At 31.7% G+C, this 24299-nt stretch overlaps 1 protein-coding gene across 4 annotated transcripts; it reads left to right on the forward strand.

Annotated features, from left to right (window-relative positions):
* The first annotated feature begins 17377 nt into the window (after nucleotides 1-17377).
* Nucleotides 17378-20954, forward strand: LOC115695698 (AP2-like ethylene-responsive transcription factor AIL5). Of its 4 annotated transcripts, XM_061116872.1 has the most exons (10): nucleotides 17378-17705; nucleotides 17787-17967; nucleotides 18085-18186; nucleotides 18281-18363; nucleotides 18819-18827; nucleotides 19099-19187; nucleotides 19269-19342; nucleotides 19457-19507; nucleotides 19615-19691; nucleotides 19819-20954. In XM_061116872.1, the coding sequence occupies exons 1-10, from the start codon at nucleotides 17573-17575 to the stop codon at nucleotides 20562-20564; spliced, it is 1545 nt and encodes a 514-aa protein (XP_060972855.1). In that variant the 5' UTR covers nucleotides 17378-17572; the 3' UTR covers nucleotides 20565-20954. The 4 variants fall into 4 exon arrangements, with proteins under 4 accessions (XP_060972855.1, XP_030478627.2, XP_030478626.2 ...); XM_030622767.2 differs by having other exon boundaries at nucleotides 17790-18186; XM_030622766.2 differs by having other exon boundaries at nucleotides 17379-17705; nucleotides 17787-18186.
* The last annotated feature ends 3345 nt before the right edge of the window (nucleotides 20955-24299 follow it).

Here is a 24299-nt window from a genome sequence, read left to right on the forward strand (position 1 = left end):
GTGGCGTGCTGCCCCATGGCACACCCACACTAGGGCCATTTTGTAACATGAGCATGCCTTGGTGCTTGATCATTAGTCAAGTCTCGCACCAAGCACCTCATTGGGGTATTTTGTAACATGAGCATGCCTTGGTGCTTGATCATTAGTCAAGTCTTGCACCAAGCACCTCATGGGGGTTGGGAACCTTTTGTTGTTTAGCTTTCTTTATTTGTATTTCCTTCACATATGTCTACAGAGCTAAAATCATCTATGTTCCTGGAAATCCCTTAAAACCCCAATAAGCTCTTTAGGGGGGGGTGACCAGGTGACTTATGAAGCACCTTGTCACCAGCATGATAGGGGCCCAGCTGTGTACTCCCTTGCCCTATCAAGGCCATATATTAATAAAACGATGTTTATCCATGCTTCTTGTGTATGCTTCTATATGGTCTTTGTGATGCTTGTTTGTTGCCTTTGTTGGGCCATTGCGTGCCATTTGTCTATATGTTTGCTTGTGGGTTGTGTGAGATTGGTCCTTGGGGGACGCTTTGTGTTTGCTTGCTCATGCTTCTTGTTTGCACTCAACATGTGCGAGACATGTAGTGTGCCTAACCTTTGAACTTGTTTGCCTGCAGACGCGTTTAGGCTGACTTGCTAGCTCGGTGTGCCAGCAGGTGCCGCACGTTCCACCTACTTGGGGGTGTCCAAATAGGCGGCCCGTGACAGTTGGTATCAGAGCCAAGAGAAAAGGGAAGCTTGGTAACACGACATAATGGTGAGCAACACCCAAAGGATTCAAGAGCTTGAGAGGCGCATAGGGGAGTTAGATGGCCTGGACGAGAGGGTCAGGGATCTAGCCCCTAACAATCAGAACTCAGGGCCAACAGTGACACAACAACAAGTTGCCTCGTTGGCTCAAGACTATGCAAACTTGTTGGCCAGGGTAGCTGCGATCGAGAGAAGAGATGCTGCTACCGGAACATCAGGTGCACCTCAGATGGAGGATCGCATCAAGGCATTAGAACAAGCAATGCAGGGCATGCGGTCGCTATCACCGTACTACAAAATGGGCGGTGCATTACAAGACTCTCTCAATGATACGATCGAGGATTGTAATGTGTCCGTCACCGCCATCCGGAAGAATTGGCGGGGATGTCAACCAAGCTAAATCTTACCATGATAGCGACAGAGCGTGCAAATGCCGGGGGCACGGAGGTATGGAGTATGGCCGACCGAGAGCACCCGAGCCCAAATGCTATGGAGGGGCGAGGGATGCCAAGGAGCTCCAAAACTTTCTGTTTGACATGGAGCAAGATTTTAGGGTCGTGCGGACCAGACTGCGAAGAAGCCAAGGTAGCAACAGCTACCATGTATTTGTCCGGGGACGCCAAGTTGTGGTGGAGGACGAAATATGAAGATATTCAGAATGGTAAATGCACCATCGACACTTGGGAAGATCTCGAAGGAATTAAACGCCCAATTTACGCCGAGAGAATGTCGCCACCCGGCTCGACGTCGGCTTAGAGAGCTAAAGCAAGTCGGGACGATCGAGACTATGTGAAGAAGTTCTCTGGATTGATGCTCGACATCAAAGATATGAACGAAGTCGACAGACTTTTCTACTTCCTTGAAGGACTCAAGCCATGGGCTAAACAAGAGCTGCAAAGGCAGCGTGTGGCAGATCTCGCCCTTTGCTCGGCTGCAGCTCGAACGATCGGCCCGACTACACCTCTGAGAATTCGCAGCCAAAGAAGACGAATCCTCAGACCAGTGCCAACAATGCCGCAAGCAAGAAGTCAGGAAAGCAGTGGCCGAGTAAAAGTGGGGGAGGAGACAAGAGGACTCCTGAATCTAGTTCCTCCTCCAAAAGTGATGCTGCAACGGGGAAGAAGCCCCTTAAGTGTTGGCTTTGCCAAGGCCCACATGGTGGCGGCCGCTTGCCCCCACCCGATCCCAAGCTGAGTGCCATAAAGGCATCCATTGCTCAAGAGGAGCAAGGATGCGGGGAAGAGGATGAGGATGAAGACTGCGCGCACATGAGCGCTGTTCGATTAATGGCTGCTCTTAAGAAGCATGGCGTCGGAGGGAAGAAAGCCCTTGGGAAGGGGTTGATGTTTGTGGAGGCCACTTTAAACGGTAGAAGGTGCCAAGAGTGTATCGATTGACACCGCGCAACACACAACTTCATCTCGTAAATTGAAGCTAAGAGAGTGGGCCTAAAGCGGGAGAAAGATGCGGGTCGCATGAAGGCGATCAATTCCAAGGCCATGGCCACAAGCGGAGTGGCCGAAGGTGAATGTTAAGATTGACGGATGGGAGGGACAACTTGACCTCGTAGCGGTTCGCATGGATGACTTCGATGTGGTGTTGGGAATGGAGTTTCTAGCAGAGAAGGGGGCCATTCCAATTCCAGCAACAGGGAATCTCCTGATTATGGGTGAGAATCCTTCAATGGTACCCGCCAAAGTGAGATGGCCCCGTAAGTCAAGGCTGCTATCGGCCCCTACAACCGAAAAGGGGCACCGAAGAAGAAGAGGCCAACATTTGTCATCGCTCCCACCGTGTACGACGAAAAAGTGGAAGAGTCCACTCCACCTGTAATCAAGAAGGTGTTAGATGAATTCAAGGATGTGATGCCAGACGAGCTTCCAAAGAGACTGCCTCCTAGGAGGGGAGTTGATCACCAAATTGAGCTGGTGCCAGGTGCAAAGGCCCCGCCTAAAGCAAGATATCGAATGTCTCCTCCGAACTTAAAGAGTTGAAGAGTCGGCTAACGGAGATGCCGGAGGCAGACCATCAAACCCTCAAAGGCACCTTTTGGTGCCCCCGTGTTGTTCCAAAAGAAGAAGGACGGGACCTTGAGACTATGCATAGACTACCGCGCCCTCAACAAGGTGACTGTGCGCAACAGATACCCCATTCCCTTGATCGCGGATCTGTTTGACCAGCTAAGTGGAGCGAAATACTTCACGAAGTTGGACTTGAGATCAGGATACTATCAAGTTCGTATCGCAGAAGGGGATGAACCAAAGACGACTTGTGTTACTCGGTATGGGGCGTTTGAGTTTCGCGTCATGCCGTTTGGGTTGACTAATGCGCCAGCCACATTCTGTACACTGATGAATGAAGTCTTCCATGATGTCTTAGACAAGTTCGTGGTGGTGTACTTGGATGACATCGTGGTCTACAGCGCCACTTTAGAAGAGCATCAGGAACACTTGACAACGGTGTTTCGGAAGTTGAGGAAAGAACAGTTGTATGTAAAGCGCGAGAAGTGTTCTTTCGCTCAGAAAAGTATCAAGTTCCTGGGTCATATTGTGGAACACGGGAAAATCCGTATGGACATGGAAAAGGTGCGGGCGATCCAAGAGTGGACGACCCCAACCAACGTGAAACAACTTCGCTCGTTTCTCGGTCTAGCCAATTACTATAGAAGATTTGTGGAGGGCTATTCGAGAAGAGCGACACCCTTGACAGAGTTATTAAAGAAGGGTGTTACATGGACGTGGTCTGAGAAGTGCGAAGAAGCTTTTCGAAGTTTGAAAGAAGCCATGGTCGAAGATCCTGTATTAGCCCTGCCTGATGTATGCAAGCCTTTTGAAGTACAGACTGATGCGTCAGATTATGCTTTAGGAGGGGTACTCGTGCAGGAGGGCCACCCCGTGGCATTTGAGAGCCGCAAACTTTCCGAAGCAGAGAGGCAGTACACTGCGCAAGAGAAAGAGCTCTTGGCAGTTATTCATTGTTTACGGACGTGGAGGCATTACTTGCTGGGGTCAAAGTTTGTGGTGAAGACGGACAATACGTCGTTAGTCATTTCCTCACACAGCCAAAACTGACTCCCAAGCAGGCCAGATGGCAGGAATTCTTGGCAGAATTCGACTTCTACTTCGAGCACAAGGCTGGACGTCTTAATCAGGCAGCTGATGCCCTTAGTCGTAAAGCCGAGTTGGCGGCGCTAAAGGTGTTAGCGGGCATGTCAGCTAGCCAAGTGGGTACACCAATCAAAGAGCGCATCAAGGAGAACTTGGAGAAGGACCCAGTTGCAAGGAACATCATGACTCTCGCAAGAAAGGGAAAGACAACTCAGTTTTGGGTAGAGGATGACCTCTTGTAGGCCAAAGGTGGGCGGTTGTTCGTTCTAAAGGCAGGCGATCTAAGGAGGACGCTGCTGAGTGAGTGTCATGACACGTTGTGGGCGGGTCATCAAGGGTGGCATAGGACACATGCCCTTTTGAAGCATGGGTACTATTGGCGCGAATGCGGGAAGATGTGGTGGACTACACAAGGACCTGTCTCGTCTGCCAACAAGACAAAGTGGAGAGGCATAAGACGCCAGGGTTGTTAGAACCTCTATCGGTCCCAAACAGACCATGGGAGAGTGTCTCGCTTGATTTCATCTCAGGTTTGCCGAAGACTGGGGACTTGAATGCAATCTTGGTGATTGTGGATAGATTTTCAAAGTATGCAACCTTCATCCCGGTGTCGAAGCGATTGTCGGCGAAGAGACAGCTCAACTTTTCTTCAAGCATATTGTAAAATACTGGGGAGTACCCCAGAATATAGTAAGTGACCGAGATCGAAGATTCACAGGGACCTTCTGGTCCGAACTATTCAAGCTTCTTGGGTCACAGATGAACATCTCCTCGAGCTACCATCCACAGACAGATGGGTAGACAGAAAGATTCAATGGGATGTTGGAGGAGTATTTGCGGCACTTTGTCAATGCCAACCAGAAGAATTGGCCGCAACTACTAGACGTAGCTCAATTTTGTTTCAACTCTCAGAAGAGTTCTTCATCAAACAAGAGCCCTTTTGAAGTTGTGAACGGACAGCAACCACTGTTACCCCACACAGTGGATGAATACCACGGACGGAATCCGCGGGCCTTTAATTTTACAAAAGACTGGAAGAAGAACACAGAGATTGCCCAAGCATATTTAGAGAAAGCTTCACGAAGAATGAAGAAGTGGGCAGATCAGAAACGCCGACCGCTGGAGTTCAAGACAGGTGACTTAGTGTTGATCAAACTGCGGCCAGAACAATTGAGATTCCGAGGGGACAAGGACATCAGACTCGTACGCAAATACGAGGGCCCCGTTCCGAGTCATCTCCAAAATTGGCCTAGCATCCTACAAAGTCGAACTACCTTCATGGATGAAGATACACCGGTCCCGCACGTCGACAACCTCAAGCCGTATCATGAAGATCCGGAAGATCCAACGCAACCGGCCTACCGGGGACGACATCGGCATTCAACGACGCGAAGCGAGAGAACCGAAGAAATCCTTGCCGAAAGAACTGCTCGTGTGAAGAAAAAGAAGAGAAAAGAGTACCCGGTCAAATGGAAAGGCCTTGCCGATGACGAGATCGACTGGAAAAGGCGGAGGACTTGCGGCGGTTTATACGAAGATTGAAGATCATGCAGCAGGTTCGTCGAGGACGCCGAACAATTAAGTGGGGGAGAATGTGGCGTGCTGCCCCATGGCACACCCACACTAGGGCCATTTTGTAACATGAGCATGCCTTGGTGCTTGATCATTAGTCAAGTCTCGCACCAAGCACCTCATTGGGGTATTTTGTAACATGAGCATGCCTTGGTGCTTGATCATTAGTCAAGTCTTGCACCAAGCACCTCATGGGGGTTGGGAACCTTTTGTTGTTTAGCTTTCTTTATTTGTATTTCCTTCACATATGTCTACAGAGCTAAAATCATCTATGTTCCTGGAAATCCCTTAAAACCCCAATAAGCTCTTTAGGGGGGGGTGACCAGGTGACTTATGAAGCACCTTGTCACCAGCATGATAGGGGCCCAGCTGTGTACTCCCTTGCCCTATCAAGGCCATATATTAATAAAACGATGTTTATCCATGCTTCTTGTGTATGCTTCTATATGGTCTTTGTGATGCCTGTTTGTTGCCTTTGTTGGGCCATTGCGTGCCATTTGTCTATATGTTTGCTTGTGGGTTGTGTGAGATTGGTCCTTGGGGGACGCTTTGTGTTTGCTTGCTCATGCTTCTTGTTTGCACTCAACATGTGCGAGACATGTAGTGTGCCTAACCTTTGAACTTGTTTGCCTGCAGACGCGTTTAGGCTGACTTGCTAGCTCGGTGTGCCAGCAGGTGCCGCACGTTCCACCTACTTGGGGGTGTCCAAATAGGCGGCCTGTGACACTATGCCCACCTTCTTATCCTTAAAAACTATTTACATATATTTTTATTTATTTTATTTAACAATTATTTTATAAAATAATATTAATCCTAATTTTTTTTTTTTGGGAGTTATATTTACACCCCATAAAATTATAAATACACCTCATTATTAAAAAAAATATAAACTTAAATAATTTTTAAAAGTTACTCTTAATATTTTTTTAAAATTTTTTCCTCACATTATTTTATGTTAATTTCAATACTTATTTTGATTTTATTTTTATAATTTTTTCTAACTCATGTATATATTTTTTTTATTTTTTTTTTAAGAAAATTTCATATAATTTTTTATTTTTAATTTTTTTATCATAATTTTTAAAATGTAATTTAATTTTGTTTGATAGGTATATTTTCTAAGAATATAAATTGAAAGAAAAAAGTTAAAAATACTTAGTAAAATTAAAGATATAAATTTTATATAAAATAAAAATTATTAAAATGGAGTGTATTTTGAAATTTTTGGGGTGTAAATAAAATTTCCCTTTTTTTTTTGTGGGATATGACACATTTTAGAATATCTTTAAAATACCCCCATTTATATTACCGCCTCCCCACTCTCTTCTTCTCTCTTTGTTATAAACAAAAAAAAAAAAAAATTAAAGTGGGCATCGGCCCATCGGGTATTTTACAATTAGGATTAATATTATTTTATAAAATAATTGTTAAATAAAATAAATAAAAATATGGTGATTCTACAATACACTCCCCTAAAAGGGATGTACTGATACACCCTTGACTTGTTTCGGTATCCTGGAAAAAATTTTAGTCTAATTATTTTTCATATTTATGTACGTTATAACTATTTCAGATAACCTATAAAATTTTGAGAAATTTTGAATAATTTATAATATAGAAAATAATGTTCAAACAGTCTATTTTACACGCGTATAAAATAAAATAGTCACGCGTGCAATACACTGTTGGAACGTAATTTTCGGCGTGTTAAACTTTTCCAAATTTTTTAAAATTTTGTAGAATTTCTTAAATAACTATAACATACATGACCATAAAAAAATTGACTAAAAAATCATTTCGGGTGCTAAAATAGATAAGGGTACATCAATATATCTATTTTAAGGAGGTGCATTGTAGAATTTCCCGTAAAAATATATGTAAATAGTTTTTAAGGATAAGAAGGTGGGCATAGCATAGCCTTAAAACCCGGATTGGGAAAAAGAGTTAAAAATTGGTTTTGGACTAAGTCACAATTTGATCAAACAAATCCAATCCAATAATATGACAAATTAACAATCAAAATTGGGAATAACTATTTATAAATAATAATAAATAAAAAAAGTGAAACTAAAAGCAATAAGATTGGCAGAGAGTTCGGCGGGACTGTGTTTGCATTAGCAATTCCCATTTTCTATTTTATTTATATTTTTATGTTTTGGATCCTCTTTTAACAATATAAAAAAATAACATGACATTTATGTAATACACTGCTCTAAAAGAAGTATTTTAGTAATCCTTACTTCATTTATCTTTTTATAAGTTAAATCCTTACCTCATTTATCTGTTTTTGGTATTTTATAAATTGTTTATCTATACTTCAAAGGTAGAAAATTCACATTGCAGAAGATTTAAACTTATTAGTTACTTCTCAGTCAGCCAAGCAGGAGCATTAGCCTTAGTAGTAGTGCTGGATTGGTTTTACACGTTGCTCTTCCTTTTAGTTATGTAAAATCTGATTGTTTAGCTTTGATTTCTGCTTTTTAAAAACGCTCTTTATTGTGACTCAAAAAAAAAAAAAACGCTCTTTATTTTGTAATGAGCTATGCTTTTTTAGTTTTTTTTTTTTTTTGTAATGAACTAGGATTTTAGTTTTTTTTGCTATAAAGTTTGCTTTTCAGTTTTCCTGATGCATCCCTAGTTCATGTATGTTTCTCATGAATTAGTTGTGCATGCACTTAGGGTGGATAGTGAATTAGCTTAAATTGAGAAATTTTCATCTTTTTTATTGATTTGTATTAAACTCTGGTTCTTGTTAATAAAAGTTTAATTTAAAAAAGAATATTTTAGTAGATTTTTATTTGTTTTGATATTTAATTTTTTTTTTCAGTTTAATATTTTTTTTTCTATAATTGCATAGTAGCTATTTAAGTTTATATGTAAGTTTTTTAAAAAATTTGTATAATTTATAATATCAAAAATAAAATTTAAATATTTATTTCCAATAAAAAAAAAAAGCAATCGTACACTATAAAATATTTAAATTTTAGTTTTAATATTATAAATTATTTAATTTTTTAAAAAAATTTACAAATAATTTTAACTATTTTTTTTAAATACCAAAATTTTGAAAGTACTAAACATAAGATACCCAAAAATAGAGAAATAATAAATATATAAATAAACTCTATAAAAAACAAAGTAGAATAATATATATATATATATAGTAATTAATGGATGAAATTGGGTGGGTTTCATAATTTTTCCACGGTCAAACTTATATGTGTTTTATAATAATTAAAGAAGATTTTTATAAAGCAAAAGAAAGAAGAAGAAGTGAAGTGGGTTATTTTCTTTTGTATGAATTGAATGAAAAAGAATCATTTCTCACGTTCACTACCAATTTTAATATTATTACTTCATCATCAACTCTCACATGACCTTCTCTTTTTAATAATGTTATCTTATTAATTAATTCTACTATTTCTCATTTTAATTTTATTTTATTTGTCATGATTATATTGTTTTTTTGATTAATATTATATTTGGTACATTCTGTGTGTGAGTTTATAAAATTTCAAATCATTTGAAACATGTGTCTCTTTATGTAGACATGTGGGTCCTATATATATATATATATATTTATATATATATATATATATATATGAGATTGATGTAATTCTCTTAGCCATATGAATATGATTGATTAAACTTTTGTTTTCATGGGACCCTACCTACCTTCAATATTAATTATTTTGAATCAAAATTATTCTTCTCTTTGTTGAGTTTCTCTATTTCTTTTAAAAAAATAAATATTTAGAGTTGAAAATTAAAATTTATTAGTTACTCAATGAGCAACCAAAGTATTTTTAAAGTACATTTAGAAAGTTATAATATAATTTAATTTGTATATAATGGGACATGTTTATCAAATTATGTAATTACATTATATCTGTATAATTACATTGTCTATTTTTCATAATCCTGTGAAAATTTACACTGTATAATTATTTTTATTTAAATACTAACTACTAAAAATATTATTTTTTTTTCTCTAATTACTAATCTTATATATATAATTTGATTAAGTAAGAAACAATTTATATAGCTAGATCAGATATATTGTGGTCCACAGTATAGAAGTTGCTCCACTGCGAATAGGACAAAAAAAATAGTGATAAATAATGAAGAATATTATAGAGTGATTAAGAAGTAAATAAATAAATAATAATAATAATAAGTGAGATACTTTGTGTTAAAAATAAAATAATGAATGAGCTTGAGAAGACCACACGTGCCATGGCATTGTTCACGTGCGTCACAACTTCTGCCGTGAAATGAGATTCACCACACAAATTAATTATATACACTACAAGTCTACAATATTCTTTATAACTTAATATTATTGTGCTTAGGAATCTCAATCAGGCCGGGCCGGTATTACTTTGACCCGACCCGAAATAATATGTATCGGGCTGAGCTGGGCCGGGCCGTGAGCCTGATAAAAGCCCTAATCATTCGGGTCAAAGTCGTCCTGTTGGGCTCCCGAGGGCCAAACCTGGCCCGCAAAAATAATCCAAATTGTTAATCCTAATTGTGTTGGGTTGTGAGAAAAAATAGTTGTAGCAAAATTATAAAAAAAAAAAGAACTAATTGAATATTTAGTAAATTTTAAATTTTAAAATATTGTGAAATGTTAAGATTCTATTATAATAACAATAATGTTATAATCTGGTTCATTATAATTATAATTATGAAAAAATTATAGTACATAAATTTTTTATTTTATATATAAGTTTTTAATTATTTTCTCTATAAATTTGTATGCATTTGGTAAAAGTAATTAATAATATTTTTAAATTATACTTTTATTACTTGTAAGAAAAGTTGTAGTTTATAAAAAACGGTAGCTTGATGTAGTTTGTTAATGATAAAAATAAAAATATAAAATAATTTTTAAATAACTATAACATACACGATCATTAAAAAAAAACTCATGATTACCAAACTAGATAGATATCGATTGGAACACACTTTTAGAGGAGTGTACTTTCCTATTAGTATATAGAAGTAAAATTTATATGAGTTTTAAAATTTTGGTTAGTTAGCAATTTTTACTCCTGAACTTTCGAGCTTTACCTATTTCGGATGATGCTTCTCAATTCATTGTCTTCAAGGTTTGGTGTAATTTAGTTAGAGAGTAAACGTAATTTGAATTTGGAGTGTAAAGGTTGTTTGCTGAACCACATTCTATGATCACTTGACATTATTTTGTGTATTGATATATTCTTGTTCGAATTTTGGTCTCCATATAGAAGATATTTGCTCCATTATAATTCTTTTTAAGAAGATAAATTGTCAAGATTCTACCTAAATTCTATCTCAAAAAATTTTTTGGATTATGATACAGGCTTGTCACTCAGAGAGCTGCATAGCGATGGTAAGAAGATAGAGAACATTGCTTGCCAATCTACTGTTCGAATTAAACAGTGTTGTGGAAATAATGGAATATGCTCTCATGAGGTTCTTCGAGATGGAGCAACTAATTCTGATTTCAAGATGGTTAACGATAAATTTACAAGAAAGGTGATATTCTTGTGTTCTTTTAGACATGAACTAATGTCTAATCCTAAAAAATACAAAAAGTACCAACTGTTTTGGAACCTTTTATATTTAGAATGGAATTTTAATGGAATCTTGTATTGCCTAACTAACTTTTATCATGTAGACTACTACTACACTACTTTATTTACTATACTACTACTACTATTTTTTTTGGTTTTTAATGGTTGAACATATTTTGATTTTCAGTGTTCACAAAGATCTTCAGGTATATTTAAAGTCAGTTAAAAATTAATACAACAATATATAAGACCCAACATCACTATTCTCTCCAAAGTACACCATTAAAACCACATTTTTTTATGAAACATGCATCATTTAAACTCTCATGGTGTTGCAAAAGTGAACAAGACCAACACAAGCATGACATTGTCTCTTTTGAGAAAGGAAATATAACAACCGCAGAGCGCAGCCGTAAATAGGTTACTCCGCTATCTATGAATTGAATGTTATTATGAATTACATAGTTCAAGCTTCCATCAGTTATGACCTAAAATCTATGACCTAAGGTGAGGTCTCCATAAATGTATGGATCATAGGATCATAGGAATGACTTTGAAGGATTCCATAAATGTATTCACCAAACCAACCAACCAACATATATATATTTTAAGAACTAATTATATAATTAATAAATATGTTCACATGCTCTAGAAGTTTATAATGACGACCCTAAATATTATACCTTACCTAATTTGGATTAATGTTTAATAATATATTTGATTGTTTCCTTATTAATTGTTTCATATAAATGTGATTTGTGGATTTTACTAATTATATTTTACGTCAACTACGTACTATTATTCATGATAAAACATATACGTACGTACACAATTGGTATACGTAAACAAATATTTGACAAATTATTCGGAATCAATTAAATAAAGATAATAATAATAATAAAGTATTATTATATATATGCCACGTCCAATTACCTATATATATATAACACCAAAATGTTAGTTTCCATATATATATATATATATATAAATATATATATATTATGTCTCCATATATAATGTTGTTTGTCAAAACTACACAAATATATACTATTTATATGAATTTTCCTATGCTATATAGGTTAGCATATATACAATTCTCATACACGCTAGGTAAGTTGATTTAGCATGTACATATATATGCAAACATATTCAGTCTTATTCTTCATTATATATATAAATATATATATAAATTTATACAATTTTTTTACCAGACCAGACAAACATTATATATATATATATGTACTTTTAGTAAGTATTTTTATAAGCGGGTAATATTAAAAAAAATTGAGTTTTTATATTTAATTTTTTTATATAATTAAGAAAATATTTCATTTTTACAGTATATATAAATTTGTTCCATTTATAGACTAAAAAAAGTTTTCCAGTTAAAAAGATAAAAAGGAGTTGAGTTTGATTTAATATTTTGTATATAATTAAACATATTTTTTATAGTGTAAAATTAAATATTTTTTAATTAAGTAATTAAATTAAATATAAAAATTAATTTTTTTTTATAATTTATTATTAATTATTAAATTAAAATTGAATTAATATTTTAAAAATTAATAATTATAGTTAAATTTATTTAATAACTATTTATAAATAATATTCGTATTAAAAAAAGGGACAATGACTAAGTGTATCCTCATTTATTAATAATTAGTAAAAATTTGATATCTACTTAATGATATATGTATGCATAAATAGTAATAAGCGACATATTAATAGAAATATAAACTTGATCCATTTGAGTTAAGCAATAATATTATAGGGTGATTTTACAATGCACCCCCTTAAAATAGATGCATTGATGCACTTTCTACTTATTTTGGCATCTAGAAAAAAATTTTATTCTAATTTTTTTCATATTCATGTACGTTATAGCTATTTAAGATATCCTACAAAATAATTTAAGAAATTCGGAATAATTTACAATATTATTAAATAATGTTCAAACAGTCTATTTTACACGCGTATAAAATAAAATAATCACACGTGCAACACATTATTTGAACGCAGTTTTCGACGTGTTAAACTTTTCTGAATTTCTTAAAATTTTGCAGGATGTCTTAAATAAGTATAATTTACATGACCATGAGAAAAAATTTGACTAAAAAATTATTTCGGATACTAAAACAGATAGAGATGTATCGGTGTATCCCTTTTAAGGGGATGCATTATAAAATTTCCCAATATTATATATTAATCTTAAACCTAATTTGGGTAAGTAAGAGTCACACCCCAAATCTGTATCACATGATCAGATAACGAAGCAAGACTATCAATATATATTACTGTAACTAGAATATTATATAAAAAGGAAAACAAACACCTTTCATATAATAATTATTGATAATAAATTATTATAGCTAACTGTTGTCATAGAATCATACTCATCAACCTATATATATAGCTACCACACGTAATTACAATAAGTATATATATTAATTAGTATATGAGAGCAAAAATCCAAGATAATACATGCATGCATGTGTGTGTTACATATATATAAATGTATAAATATATTGCAAGATGGCATATAGGGGTTTGGAATCTTATGAAACAAGGTGACACGTGTGAAAGGAAACCGTATGTAAATTCACACGTGTCATGAGGATGACATGCAAGCATGTGGTCTCCATTAGGAAATCTATCCTGTTTGTGTGAATTACCAATTATACCCCTGGTTATTATCAGTTAACGCGGCTTGATCACGTGACTACGTATCTACAATACTACAACTACGACTATTTATGTCCTCCAATCTTTTTTTTTTTTTTTTTAATTTAAGTGTTTATATATTACAATTAGGGCCGGCTCAAGTATTGGGCAGCTTGGGCCATTGCACAAGGCCCACATTTTTTAAGACCCAATATTTTTTTTTTAAAAAAAAAGGCATATTTTTTTCTTTTTTTTTTCCTATTATTTATACATAAATAAAAAAAAATTAATTGAAAATTTATGAAGCAATTTTTTTTTTTTAAAAAAAAAAGCTAATAGAATTGTAGTTTTAATGTATATGGTTTTTTTTTTTTTTTTCTAAAGAGCTCAATTTTAAAATTTCGCACAAGGCCCCAAAAATGCTTGGACCGGCCCTGATTTACAACATGTTTTATATGGGACTCGAACTCAAAACCTCTAACACACCTACCTATGGCCACTTGAGCTCAAGTGATTATGTCCTCCAATCTCCATTACTCTTATCTTTGCTCTCAAATTTTGGATATTATAATTTATAATTAAGCTCACCCTACTCTCCTCTTCAACCAAAATTACTGCACTATTAACGGGTCAGCTTTGAGTTGAAATGGGATGTAAAATAATAAGAATTCTTAATTCGTCTTAACCTAAAATTGGCCCCAAATACTCCATATATTATTATATAAAAAAAAATTATTTTTAGTCATAATAAAATTTATTACTAAATTAATGTTGAAAAATTGTGAGTAATTATAAATTATTATTCTTATATTGTGACTAAAAAATTTGTGGCTAAAAATATTACAATGACTAAATGTATTTTTAGTCACAATACTTGTCGTGATGATCTAAAACTAAATTAATAACAATTTATATCTAATACTATATTTTTAGTCACAAGTAACATTTCATATTGAGATTAAAAGTCACATTTAATCACAAAAAATCATATTGTCATTAAAAAATTATCACCAAAAATAAATATTTTTTTAGTGAAAGTTTTTTTAGAATAAATTAGTTTTTTTTACTTTCATATTTGTAAGTTATTAAAAAAAAACTTTAATATTTGTAGAATTTTACCTTCTAAATTAGTATTTTTATTAAAAATGTTCTTCAAATTATAAAAATAATTATAAATTTCAAGTTTCGATCATATTTAGTTTATTTTTAAAATAATTTATTATAATATAGCTACAAGCTATATGTATAATTATATTATGAATTTATTTAATTAATTTAAACTAGTTGTAACTAAGTATAATAATTTTAAATATTCAAATATTAATTCTAAATTATCGCAAATAATATTAGATTAGCCTTAGATCAATTATCATTAAGAAACTGTCAGAAAAAAATAAACAAATGTAACCGAAAAAGTTCTAATTATTTTCAAAGTTTGAGGAGAATTTTTTAAAAAAAAAAGTTAAGAGGCAAAACTTGTATAGAGGGTAAAAATTATATTTATTTATATTTTTAATCATAATAATATTTATAAATTAACATTCACAAAAATATGATATATTCAAAATATATTATTAGTTTAAATAAATTATAATTTAAAGTAATATTAAATGTATTTTAGTTAATACTTATTATGAGTAAAATAAAAATATTAATTAATTATGAGTATTTTTTTTTGTTGTGGTAAAATAATATTCAATTAATCACATTAAAAGGAAAGAAAAAAAAGTTATATATAAGGTGTAGAGTGTAGACTCTTTTTATGTTTTGGTAAATAGAAAAGGGTATTAAACTTAAATAATTATTTAGTTTTATAATATAAATATATTGTATTTGATTAATAGTGATGAAATGATGAAATTTTCCGTAATGGTATGGTGATGTTGGGACATAGATTCTAAATGGTACAAAATATAATGATAGCATGTATATATGTAGGTCCTTAAAAGAGACCTATGATTTTTTTTGGTCAATCTTTGAATCAAATTTGAAAAAGGATATTTCATTTCAGTACATGCATGTCATGTCCATTCCCGCTAAATATATATACAATTTTTTATTTTTGTTTAGAGATTATATTATGAGCTAGTTTTTATTACAAAAATCACACTAAGTAGTTTTGTGATCTCTAATAAGAAATATTAGGTAATTAATTGTGTGAAGTCTGAAGATTTTGAGACTCTGCAATTTTATATTTATACAATTAAAACCTATAATGAATAGTTTGGTACTAATTATATCAATAAGATGAATTTTGTTTTGATTTGAGGTAATTTTTGGATGGATAAGCTTCTGAGAAATTTTTCCGAAAGTACTCTGTAATTAAGTGTGTTTGACTTAAAGTAATTTTAGAATAAGTAATCTCCTGAAAAAATTTTAAGAAATGTGTGGGTGAGACAAATCTAATGAAAACTTGAGGTGGGAATATTACATAAGAACAACAAATTATATATAAGTTGCCCTAGTTACATGTTTTATGTTTAATTAATGAGAGTGAAAATGGAGAAAGGAAAAGAAATTGGGGCCTGGGCCTAATGACTATGGATGATGATTTGATTGGTCAAAGCTAGTCAAAATGTCAAATATAAGAAAAAAGAAAAGAAAAGAAGAAAAAGGACACGCGGCACACACGTACGGGCCAAATGACATAATTACTTTTAATTTACCATTACCTTTATTAGCTGTTCTAAGGTATGGGACGACTTCATTAAGCTAAAATTAACTTTTGGAGTTTTTATGAATTTTGTCTTTTTTATTATTATTATTATTTTTAATTTTAATTGTTATTGAAATTATAATAATTCTAAACAGTAATAAAATTTTAATTTTTATACCTTTCTTGAAAATTTGATGGTTCTGAAAATAAAAAAATATAAATTGAAAATTAAATCCTAATCTTTTAACTGATGCTCTATATATTAAAGACCAATTTAATTTATTATCTTATTTTTATTATATTATTTACCAATTAACAATATATTTTTTTTCTTCACAACTTCAATACCTAAATATATTTTTTACGGAATAAAAAGAAAATCACGTATTACAGATTTCTTTTTTAATTTTTTAATAATTTTTGAGACTACATGTCAATTATAAAAATTTTGTACCTCAACTTAATTACTTTAATTGAATTATGGGTAACACTTTGAGAGTTCTTGTTTAAGATGAAACTAAGTTGGCCAAACAAAAAAAATAAAAATAAAAATAAAAATAAATTCCTATCACTACATAACACGTCATTTAAGACCTAAGTGTTAAGAGATTACAATGTGGAAGACAAACTTAATTAATTGATTAAATTTGTGTATTATAAGAGCTTAAAATGACATTAATAATAATAACATTACTTATTATAATAATTATACCAATCACTACACTAATTAAACTCTCTATTTCTCTCTCCATTCTTGCTTCCCTACATTCATACACATGACATTATACATATATCTATCTATTCAAATAATAAAAGCCTATATAGTTAAAGAAGGAATGAATCCATTTTCATACATATATATTTACTTTTTTGCTAAAATGAATAAATGGATGATCACCCCTTTATTATTTTGGTCAAGATCAAGAGAGAGAAAAGAAAGACAAACTCACCGCATAGTCATCCCATAAAAAGCTTCCACTTTGCCCCCTCTCTCTTTCTATTTTATTTTATTTTATTTAATTAAGTATTTTATGAAGTTAAAAATAAATAAATAAATAAACAAACCCTCGAAGCCCGTGTAACCTTCGGAACTATTCTCTTCTCTCTCTCTCTCTTCTTCTTCTTCTTCTCTATATATCTTAGGGTTCAAACTTCAACAAAAAAAAAACTCTTCACAGTTCACAACAACACACCTGAGACTGAGATTACTATATCTAAAATCCATGGTTTGATCATATATATTTCCAAAAACACAACAAAAAACGACAATGGATCATTCTTCTTCTTCTTCATCAACTCCTCATCATGACGATCACCATCATCAAAACTGGCTAGCTTTCTCTCTCTCCAACCATAACCCTCTCTCTCTCTTCCAAACCTCCTTCACTACTCCCAATAACCGTTAGTATTTCCTAACTACTTCTCTCATTTTTCTCATTTTATTTACTTATTTATTTATTTATATTTATATTTTTGTAACAGTAGAAGATCATCATCATCATCAAGATGCTTCATCAACAGATCTCGCCATGTTCACCGGTGCAGCACCGAAGCTGGAGAACTTTCTCGGCGGAGGACCCACCACCGCCTCCTCTCCAAATAGTAATAATAATAATCAGTTTAACGGCGTTGATCAAACGGCGGTAACGGAAGCTGATGAGCTGTATGAGTCGGAGCTTAAGACTATTGCCGCTAGCTTTCTCCATGGTTTCAACTCTCATATAAATAATAATAATAATAATAATATTATGAGTATTATTACTAATGATAGTAATCTCAGTTGCCAGCTGGAAGCGCCGCCGTCTGCGGTGGCTCCGGTGTCGTCTAAGAAGACCGTTGACACTTTTGGTCAACGTACCTCTATATACCGTGGTGTTACTCGGTAAATATATATATATTTTTAAATGAGAAAATTCATTTATTTATTTTTTTTAAAAAAATGTATATATTTTTTTTTAATAAAATTACTATTATAGACATAGATGGACTGGTAGATATGAAGCTCATTTGTGGGACAACAGTTGCCGAAGAGAAGGCCAGAGTAGAAAAGGGCGACAAGGTAATTTCTTTTATTATTATTATTATTTATTAATTATTTTAAGAGGGGGAACAGTTTTGCTAACGTGCGCCTTGATAACCGGGTCGGTTCGGGTCGGGTACAATAGGTCGTTATGTAATGACATAATGGTGTGATTGGGAAATGAGTCGGTGAATGTGACAAAGAGCTTTTGTCTTTATATATATCCCGGTTTAAATGGGAGTTATTTAAAATCCACGAAATATTTAATAGAGAATATTTTTGGTAGTGAATCAACGGTTCAGATTGGATCTCGAAAGATTGTTTTAGATTTCATCTGAGCCGTAGATTTGTTTATTTATTTATTTATTTATTTTTATATTGGGGAAATGATGATGATGATATGAGAAAGATTCTGATTTTTGTTTTGTTTGTTTTGTATTTTTGGACCAACTTAATCATTGGTGAAATGGATATGGAACTTATCTCATGATCAGTTTATTTGGGTAAGTAAATATTCTTTCTTTCTCTCACTCAATCTTTTCATTAATATTTCTAAACCTTAAAATCAAAAAATATATCCTAAATTAGCTATAGTGATTAATATATTTGTTGTTTAAAGAATCTTCTTTCAATATTCATTCTCAACATATATCATTATTATTTAGTTCAGATCGATTATAACCATTATTTATAAATGTACTTGTTCAATTTTACATAATCATTTTAAAAAAATATATGATATTAATTATTTATTTTACAAAATAATATTTATAGGTGGATATGATAAAGAAGAAAAGGCAGCAAGAGCTTATGATTTGGCTGCCCTTAAGTACTGGGGTCCTACCACCACTACAAATTTTGCAGTAAGAATATTTTACAATATATTAATTTTTTTTAATATATATTATATTTGAATCTAAATTTAATTTTGTTAATTAATTAAGGTGTCTAATTACGAAAAAGAATTAGAAGATATGACGAACATGACTAGGCAAGAATTCGTTGCTTCACTTCGAAGGTAAAAAAGAAACCCAATTTGCATTTTTTTTTTATATAATATGAAATAATAATAATAATAATTACATTATAAAGAATTGTAATTAATAATGATTTTTTATTTATTTTTTCTCAGGAAAAGTAGTGGATTTTCTAGAGGAGCTTCAATATACAGAGGCGTCACAAGGTATATATTTTTATTATTATTATTAATATTAATGAAAAGTATTAAAATAACTTTATTAGTAAAAAATAAAATCCCACTAATTAATCGATGATTAAATTAATTATTAGGCACCACCAACATGGTCGATGGCAGGCAAGAATTGGAAGAGTAGCAGGAAACAAAGATCTCTACCTTGGCACCTTTAGTAAGTTTATATATATAAAACATAAATTATAATGATTTTTTATTTATTTAAATATATTTTAAAACTATACTCTTACTACATTATTATTTGCTAACTACATTTTTCTTTTTTTAATTTTTTTTAAAAGGCACACAAGAAGAAGCAGCCGAGGCATACGACATCGCGGCGATAAAATTCCGAGGCCTAAACGCCGTAACAAACTTCGACATGAGCCGTTACGACGTTAAAAGCATAGCCAACTCCAATCTCCCCGTTGGAGGAATGTCAAACAACACCAAACTTTCCAAAACCTCACCCGAACGGGCGATTGACAACCTATCATCGCCCGCGTCATCCCTCGTCGCCTTCTCCTCCTCGGCCACCAACAACAACAACAACACAACACCCCAACAACAACAACAACAACAACAACAAATCTCCTCCAATCTAAGCTTTACTCTTCCCATCAAACAAGACCTAACAACAACGACAACATCGTCAACGGATTATTGGTCAAACATTTTCGGTTTCCAAAACCCTAACCCTAGTAGTACTACTAGTACTACTCCTTCCTTATTGTTGGGCCATAATAGTCACAACCTCTCGGCCACAACAACTAATGCAACAACAACTACAACAACAACAAGTAATGGAGGGTATTATGGTAATTTCATCGAGTCAATTTCTAATAATAATAATAATAATAATAATACTAACTTGGGTTATGGATCAGGATTAAGTAGCTGGATTAGTAATAGTAATCATAATATTAACGGAGGGAGTAGTAATAGTAGTAATGTTCATAATCATCTTCATCATCATCATCATCATCATGAAGTTGTTCATGCGAAACAACCTAGTCTTTTTCAAACACCAATATTCGGCATGGAATAATAATGATGATGATTTTTCTCGCACACTTGTTGGAAAACTACTGGCACGTGGGAATCTGTGGTGTTTGAATTTGCATGGAAAAGGGAGCTAGGGTTGTTGTTGTTGTTATTGTAATAATAATAATAATAATATGGTGGAAACTGACAATATTCATCATAATATTATTTTTCATGAGAGATGAGAATGTAGTAGTGAAATAGTACTAACTGAAGTTGGGTTCTTTTAGGGACCATGTTTTTACTTTTTTATTTTATTTTTTGCTTTTTCTTTTTCCTTTAGTTTCATTACTAGATCTAGTGACATTATTATTATTCTAGGTGTTAAGGAAAGGAATCCTTTTTGTAATCCTTAGTTTTTTTTCATATATATTATATAAATGCACCTTCTTCATTTATGTTGTTTATTAATTATCCCAAAAAAAAAATCAATGTGAAAAAAATTCGATTTTTTATGTTATATATTAAATAAAAATGTGTAAAATTTAATATTAAATTGTATTAATAATATTACTCTCACACCTAAGTTAGCATGAGTTATTAATTAATTCATTCATTAGTTTGACTGACTTGAAAAAATAATATATTAATATATAATTGTAATATAACACAAGATATAGAAAAGAAATATGATAATAACATTGGTACAATATTAATGATAATGTACAATTTATCATAAGATAATAATAATAATATAATATGGAATTACAAGTAGTACTGGTGGCCCTATATCTTCAGATTTGTGAGAGTTGTGAGGAAAAATGAACTATTTAATTAATTAAGTGTGAGTTGTATTAGTTGGATTCTTCTTTAAAATTTGTGATATTAATTTCATGAGTAATATTTTTACAAATGCACTCGAGTGTATTGACTCTTTTCTTTTTCTTTTAGAATATTTATGCATGCATATATGAAAATTTACAATATTTATATCAAAATAGTTTAATTACTTAGGCGGGAAAGAGGTATAAATAAGTGGTAGATCATTTTATAAATGGGACCAATATATATATAAAGACAGAGACAAAGTTATAACTCATAAGGGCGTGCATCAAGTACATATAATCAATTAAAGATGAATATGCATATATGGTACCAACTTAATTATAAGTTTTTCTCTCTTCAATAAAGTTTTCATTCATATAAAAATAAATAATAATTAATTAATAAACCTTAATTAGTTTGCTTTTGCTTGGAATATTTAATTATATTGATTGATCAAAGCTCCTTTTTTATTATTTATGCACCACTAATTATTATTGGTATATATTTTCAGTATATTATATTGAATTAATATAGGTCAAAAGATATAGTAATGAGCAATGATTGATACTTGTATTTACACTTAAAAAAAAAAAAAGTAATATTTCAAAATTGAGTAATAATAATAATTAATTAATGAAATAATTCATGCAACCTTACTTAATCAATTTAGTCATAAAAGGGCGTTTTAAACTAGAAGAAATGGAAGCTTTAGCTCTAGCTAGCCTGGAGTCTCAAAACTCTTCTTCAACTTCAACCTTTAGTGCATTCAATTGAAACCGATTCTCTTTTGGTTGTTCATGGTTTGAAGAAGTTAGCTATTGATCTCTCAGCTTTTTATGCCATTCTCAATGATATTCACTTTTTTGTGTTTGATTTTCCACGAGAATAGATCTCTCATGTTTTTAGATTTGCTAACAAACGAAACCCACTTTGTTGGCTAAGTTTGCTCTTATGGACTACAAAAAATCTTACTTTTAGTCACAACAAAACTTGTGACCAAAAGTAATTCCTACGTTGTGACTAAAAAGTCCGTGGCTAAAATTATTAGTCACAAAAAATAAAATTTATTGTGACTAAATGTGTTTTTAGTCACAATACTTGTTGTGACTAAAACTAAATTAGTGACAACTTGTAACTAAATATTATGTTTACTTACAAGTAACTTTTTTGTTGTGACTAAAAGTCACATTTAGTCACAAAAATGTTTTGTTGTGACTAAAAAGTTATCACTAAAGATGGTCTTTTTTGTAGTGGGTAGATACGGAATATATTTAATTGGAGGAAATTCCACCTTCACTAATATGTAATTTATTTTCAAATTCATATAATAGTCTTTTCTTAAAAAAAAATATAATGTATATATATAAAGATCTAAATTCATTATATATTATTATATGATAGATCTAATTACTTCTCTTAAAATTTGAGATAAAGTAGATAGAGTTTCATCTGAAAAACTAATTGACAATAAAAGGAATAGTTTATTTATCATATATATGATAATTTATTTCTACACACTAACAGTTGAGATTAACTCTAATAATTTTAAGTTTCTTATAATTACATAATTCTGTTACTGTACAAAAGAATAATAATACTAAATATTAGAATAACTACAAATTAAAGAGGCAAAAAAAAAATACATTATTTACTAATTAACGATGTACATGATTGACTAATTAATAAAAAAAAAAATTAAATGTAATTAATATTATAAGTGGAATATATATATCTTAAATATATGACGAACAAACAAAAAATACTATAAATACTATTATACTATACATTATTTAAACAAATGTGAATTAATATATGTATATATATTACTGACTATATTTATATATAAATAGGAATCATGTTAATCAATGCTATAAATATATATATATTAAAATAGCATAAGTTTTAAATGCTATAAATTCTGTAAATTATAACATTAGAAAGCTAAAGGAATATTTGCAAGAACTTTTATAATTATATATGCAATATATATAATTAAATAGGGCTCAACTCTTGCTGATCCATCGAGTCAAAGCTTTTGACCAAATAAAGTGAAAGAAACCAAAAAGCAAAGATAACAAACTTTAAAAATAATAAATAATAACAATATATATATAATGGGACAAAGAGCAAAACACATCAACATTATAACTTGTTGTATTTTGTACGTGAGCTTTTTTCTTTTTTTGATAGATTTATATTCACACCAATATGTGAGCTTTTTTCAATATTAACAACTCATGAGTTGAGATTCATAAACCTTTTTTTTAGAAAAAAAAAAAAAAGAAAAGAAAGAAAGAAAGAAAGAAAGGCTGTGTGTTTCTCTTTCTGTGTCTCTTGCCCTTTAATATATATGTGTATATATATATATATGATGGTGTGTGTCATTACAATTTACTTTTGTTTTTATATATTTATAGCTTTCGGCGCCTATATATGTATGAGATCCACAAGGGCCACTAATTTAACCATTTCTTCCATTTTTCTTTGACCATTAATATTGTTTTGACTAGAATCATAGATATACAATTAATTCTTCATTAATATATGGCAATAGGTGTGAGTTTTATTAATTTCCTACTGTTAATATAATTAAGGGTGCGTTTGAAAAGCGTTCAAACCACAATGTAATTGGATTTGTGTTTAATTGGAGGTAATTACACAATTTTACATGTTTGTCTGATCATGTAATTACACTGTAACTGTGTAATTGGAAGTAATTGAGAGGTTCCAATTACACTCTCCAATTCTCATGGCCCCCCATGAGAATTGAATGTAATTACTGTGTAATTACTAAAAACTTTCCATATTAAACATTAGCTATTAAAAAATATTATTTTCCTATGTAATTACTAACTATTTTGCCAAACAAGATATTAAGAATTCATGTGTAATTACCACCTCATATCCAAATACACCTTGCATTTTAAAATATAGTGTAATTACTAAACTGTGTAATTACCACCCTAGTAATTAC

Source organism: Cannabis sativa, chromosome 6, assembly GCF_029168945.1.
Source record: "Cannabis sativa cultivar Pink pepper isolate KNU-18-1 chromosome 6, ASM2916894v1, whole genome shotgun sequence".
NCBI lineage: Eukaryota > Viridiplantae > Streptophyta > Magnoliopsida > Rosales > Cannabaceae > Cannabis > Cannabis sativa.

Excerpts from the sequence above, each read along its gene's own strand:
- LOC115695698 (XM_030622766.2), top strand. The coding sequence starts at position 17,573 with ATGGATCATTCTTCTTCTTCTTCATCAACTCCTCATCATGACGATCAC. Across the intron at positions 17,706-17,786 it reads CTTCACTACTCCCAATAACC|TAGAAGATCATCATCATCAT; the intron begins GTTAGTATTTCC and ends TTTTTGTAACAG. Across the intron at positions 19,508-19,614 it reads ATATACAGAGGCGTCACAAG|GCACCACCAACATGGTCGAT; the intron begins GTATATATTTTT and ends ATTAATTATTAG.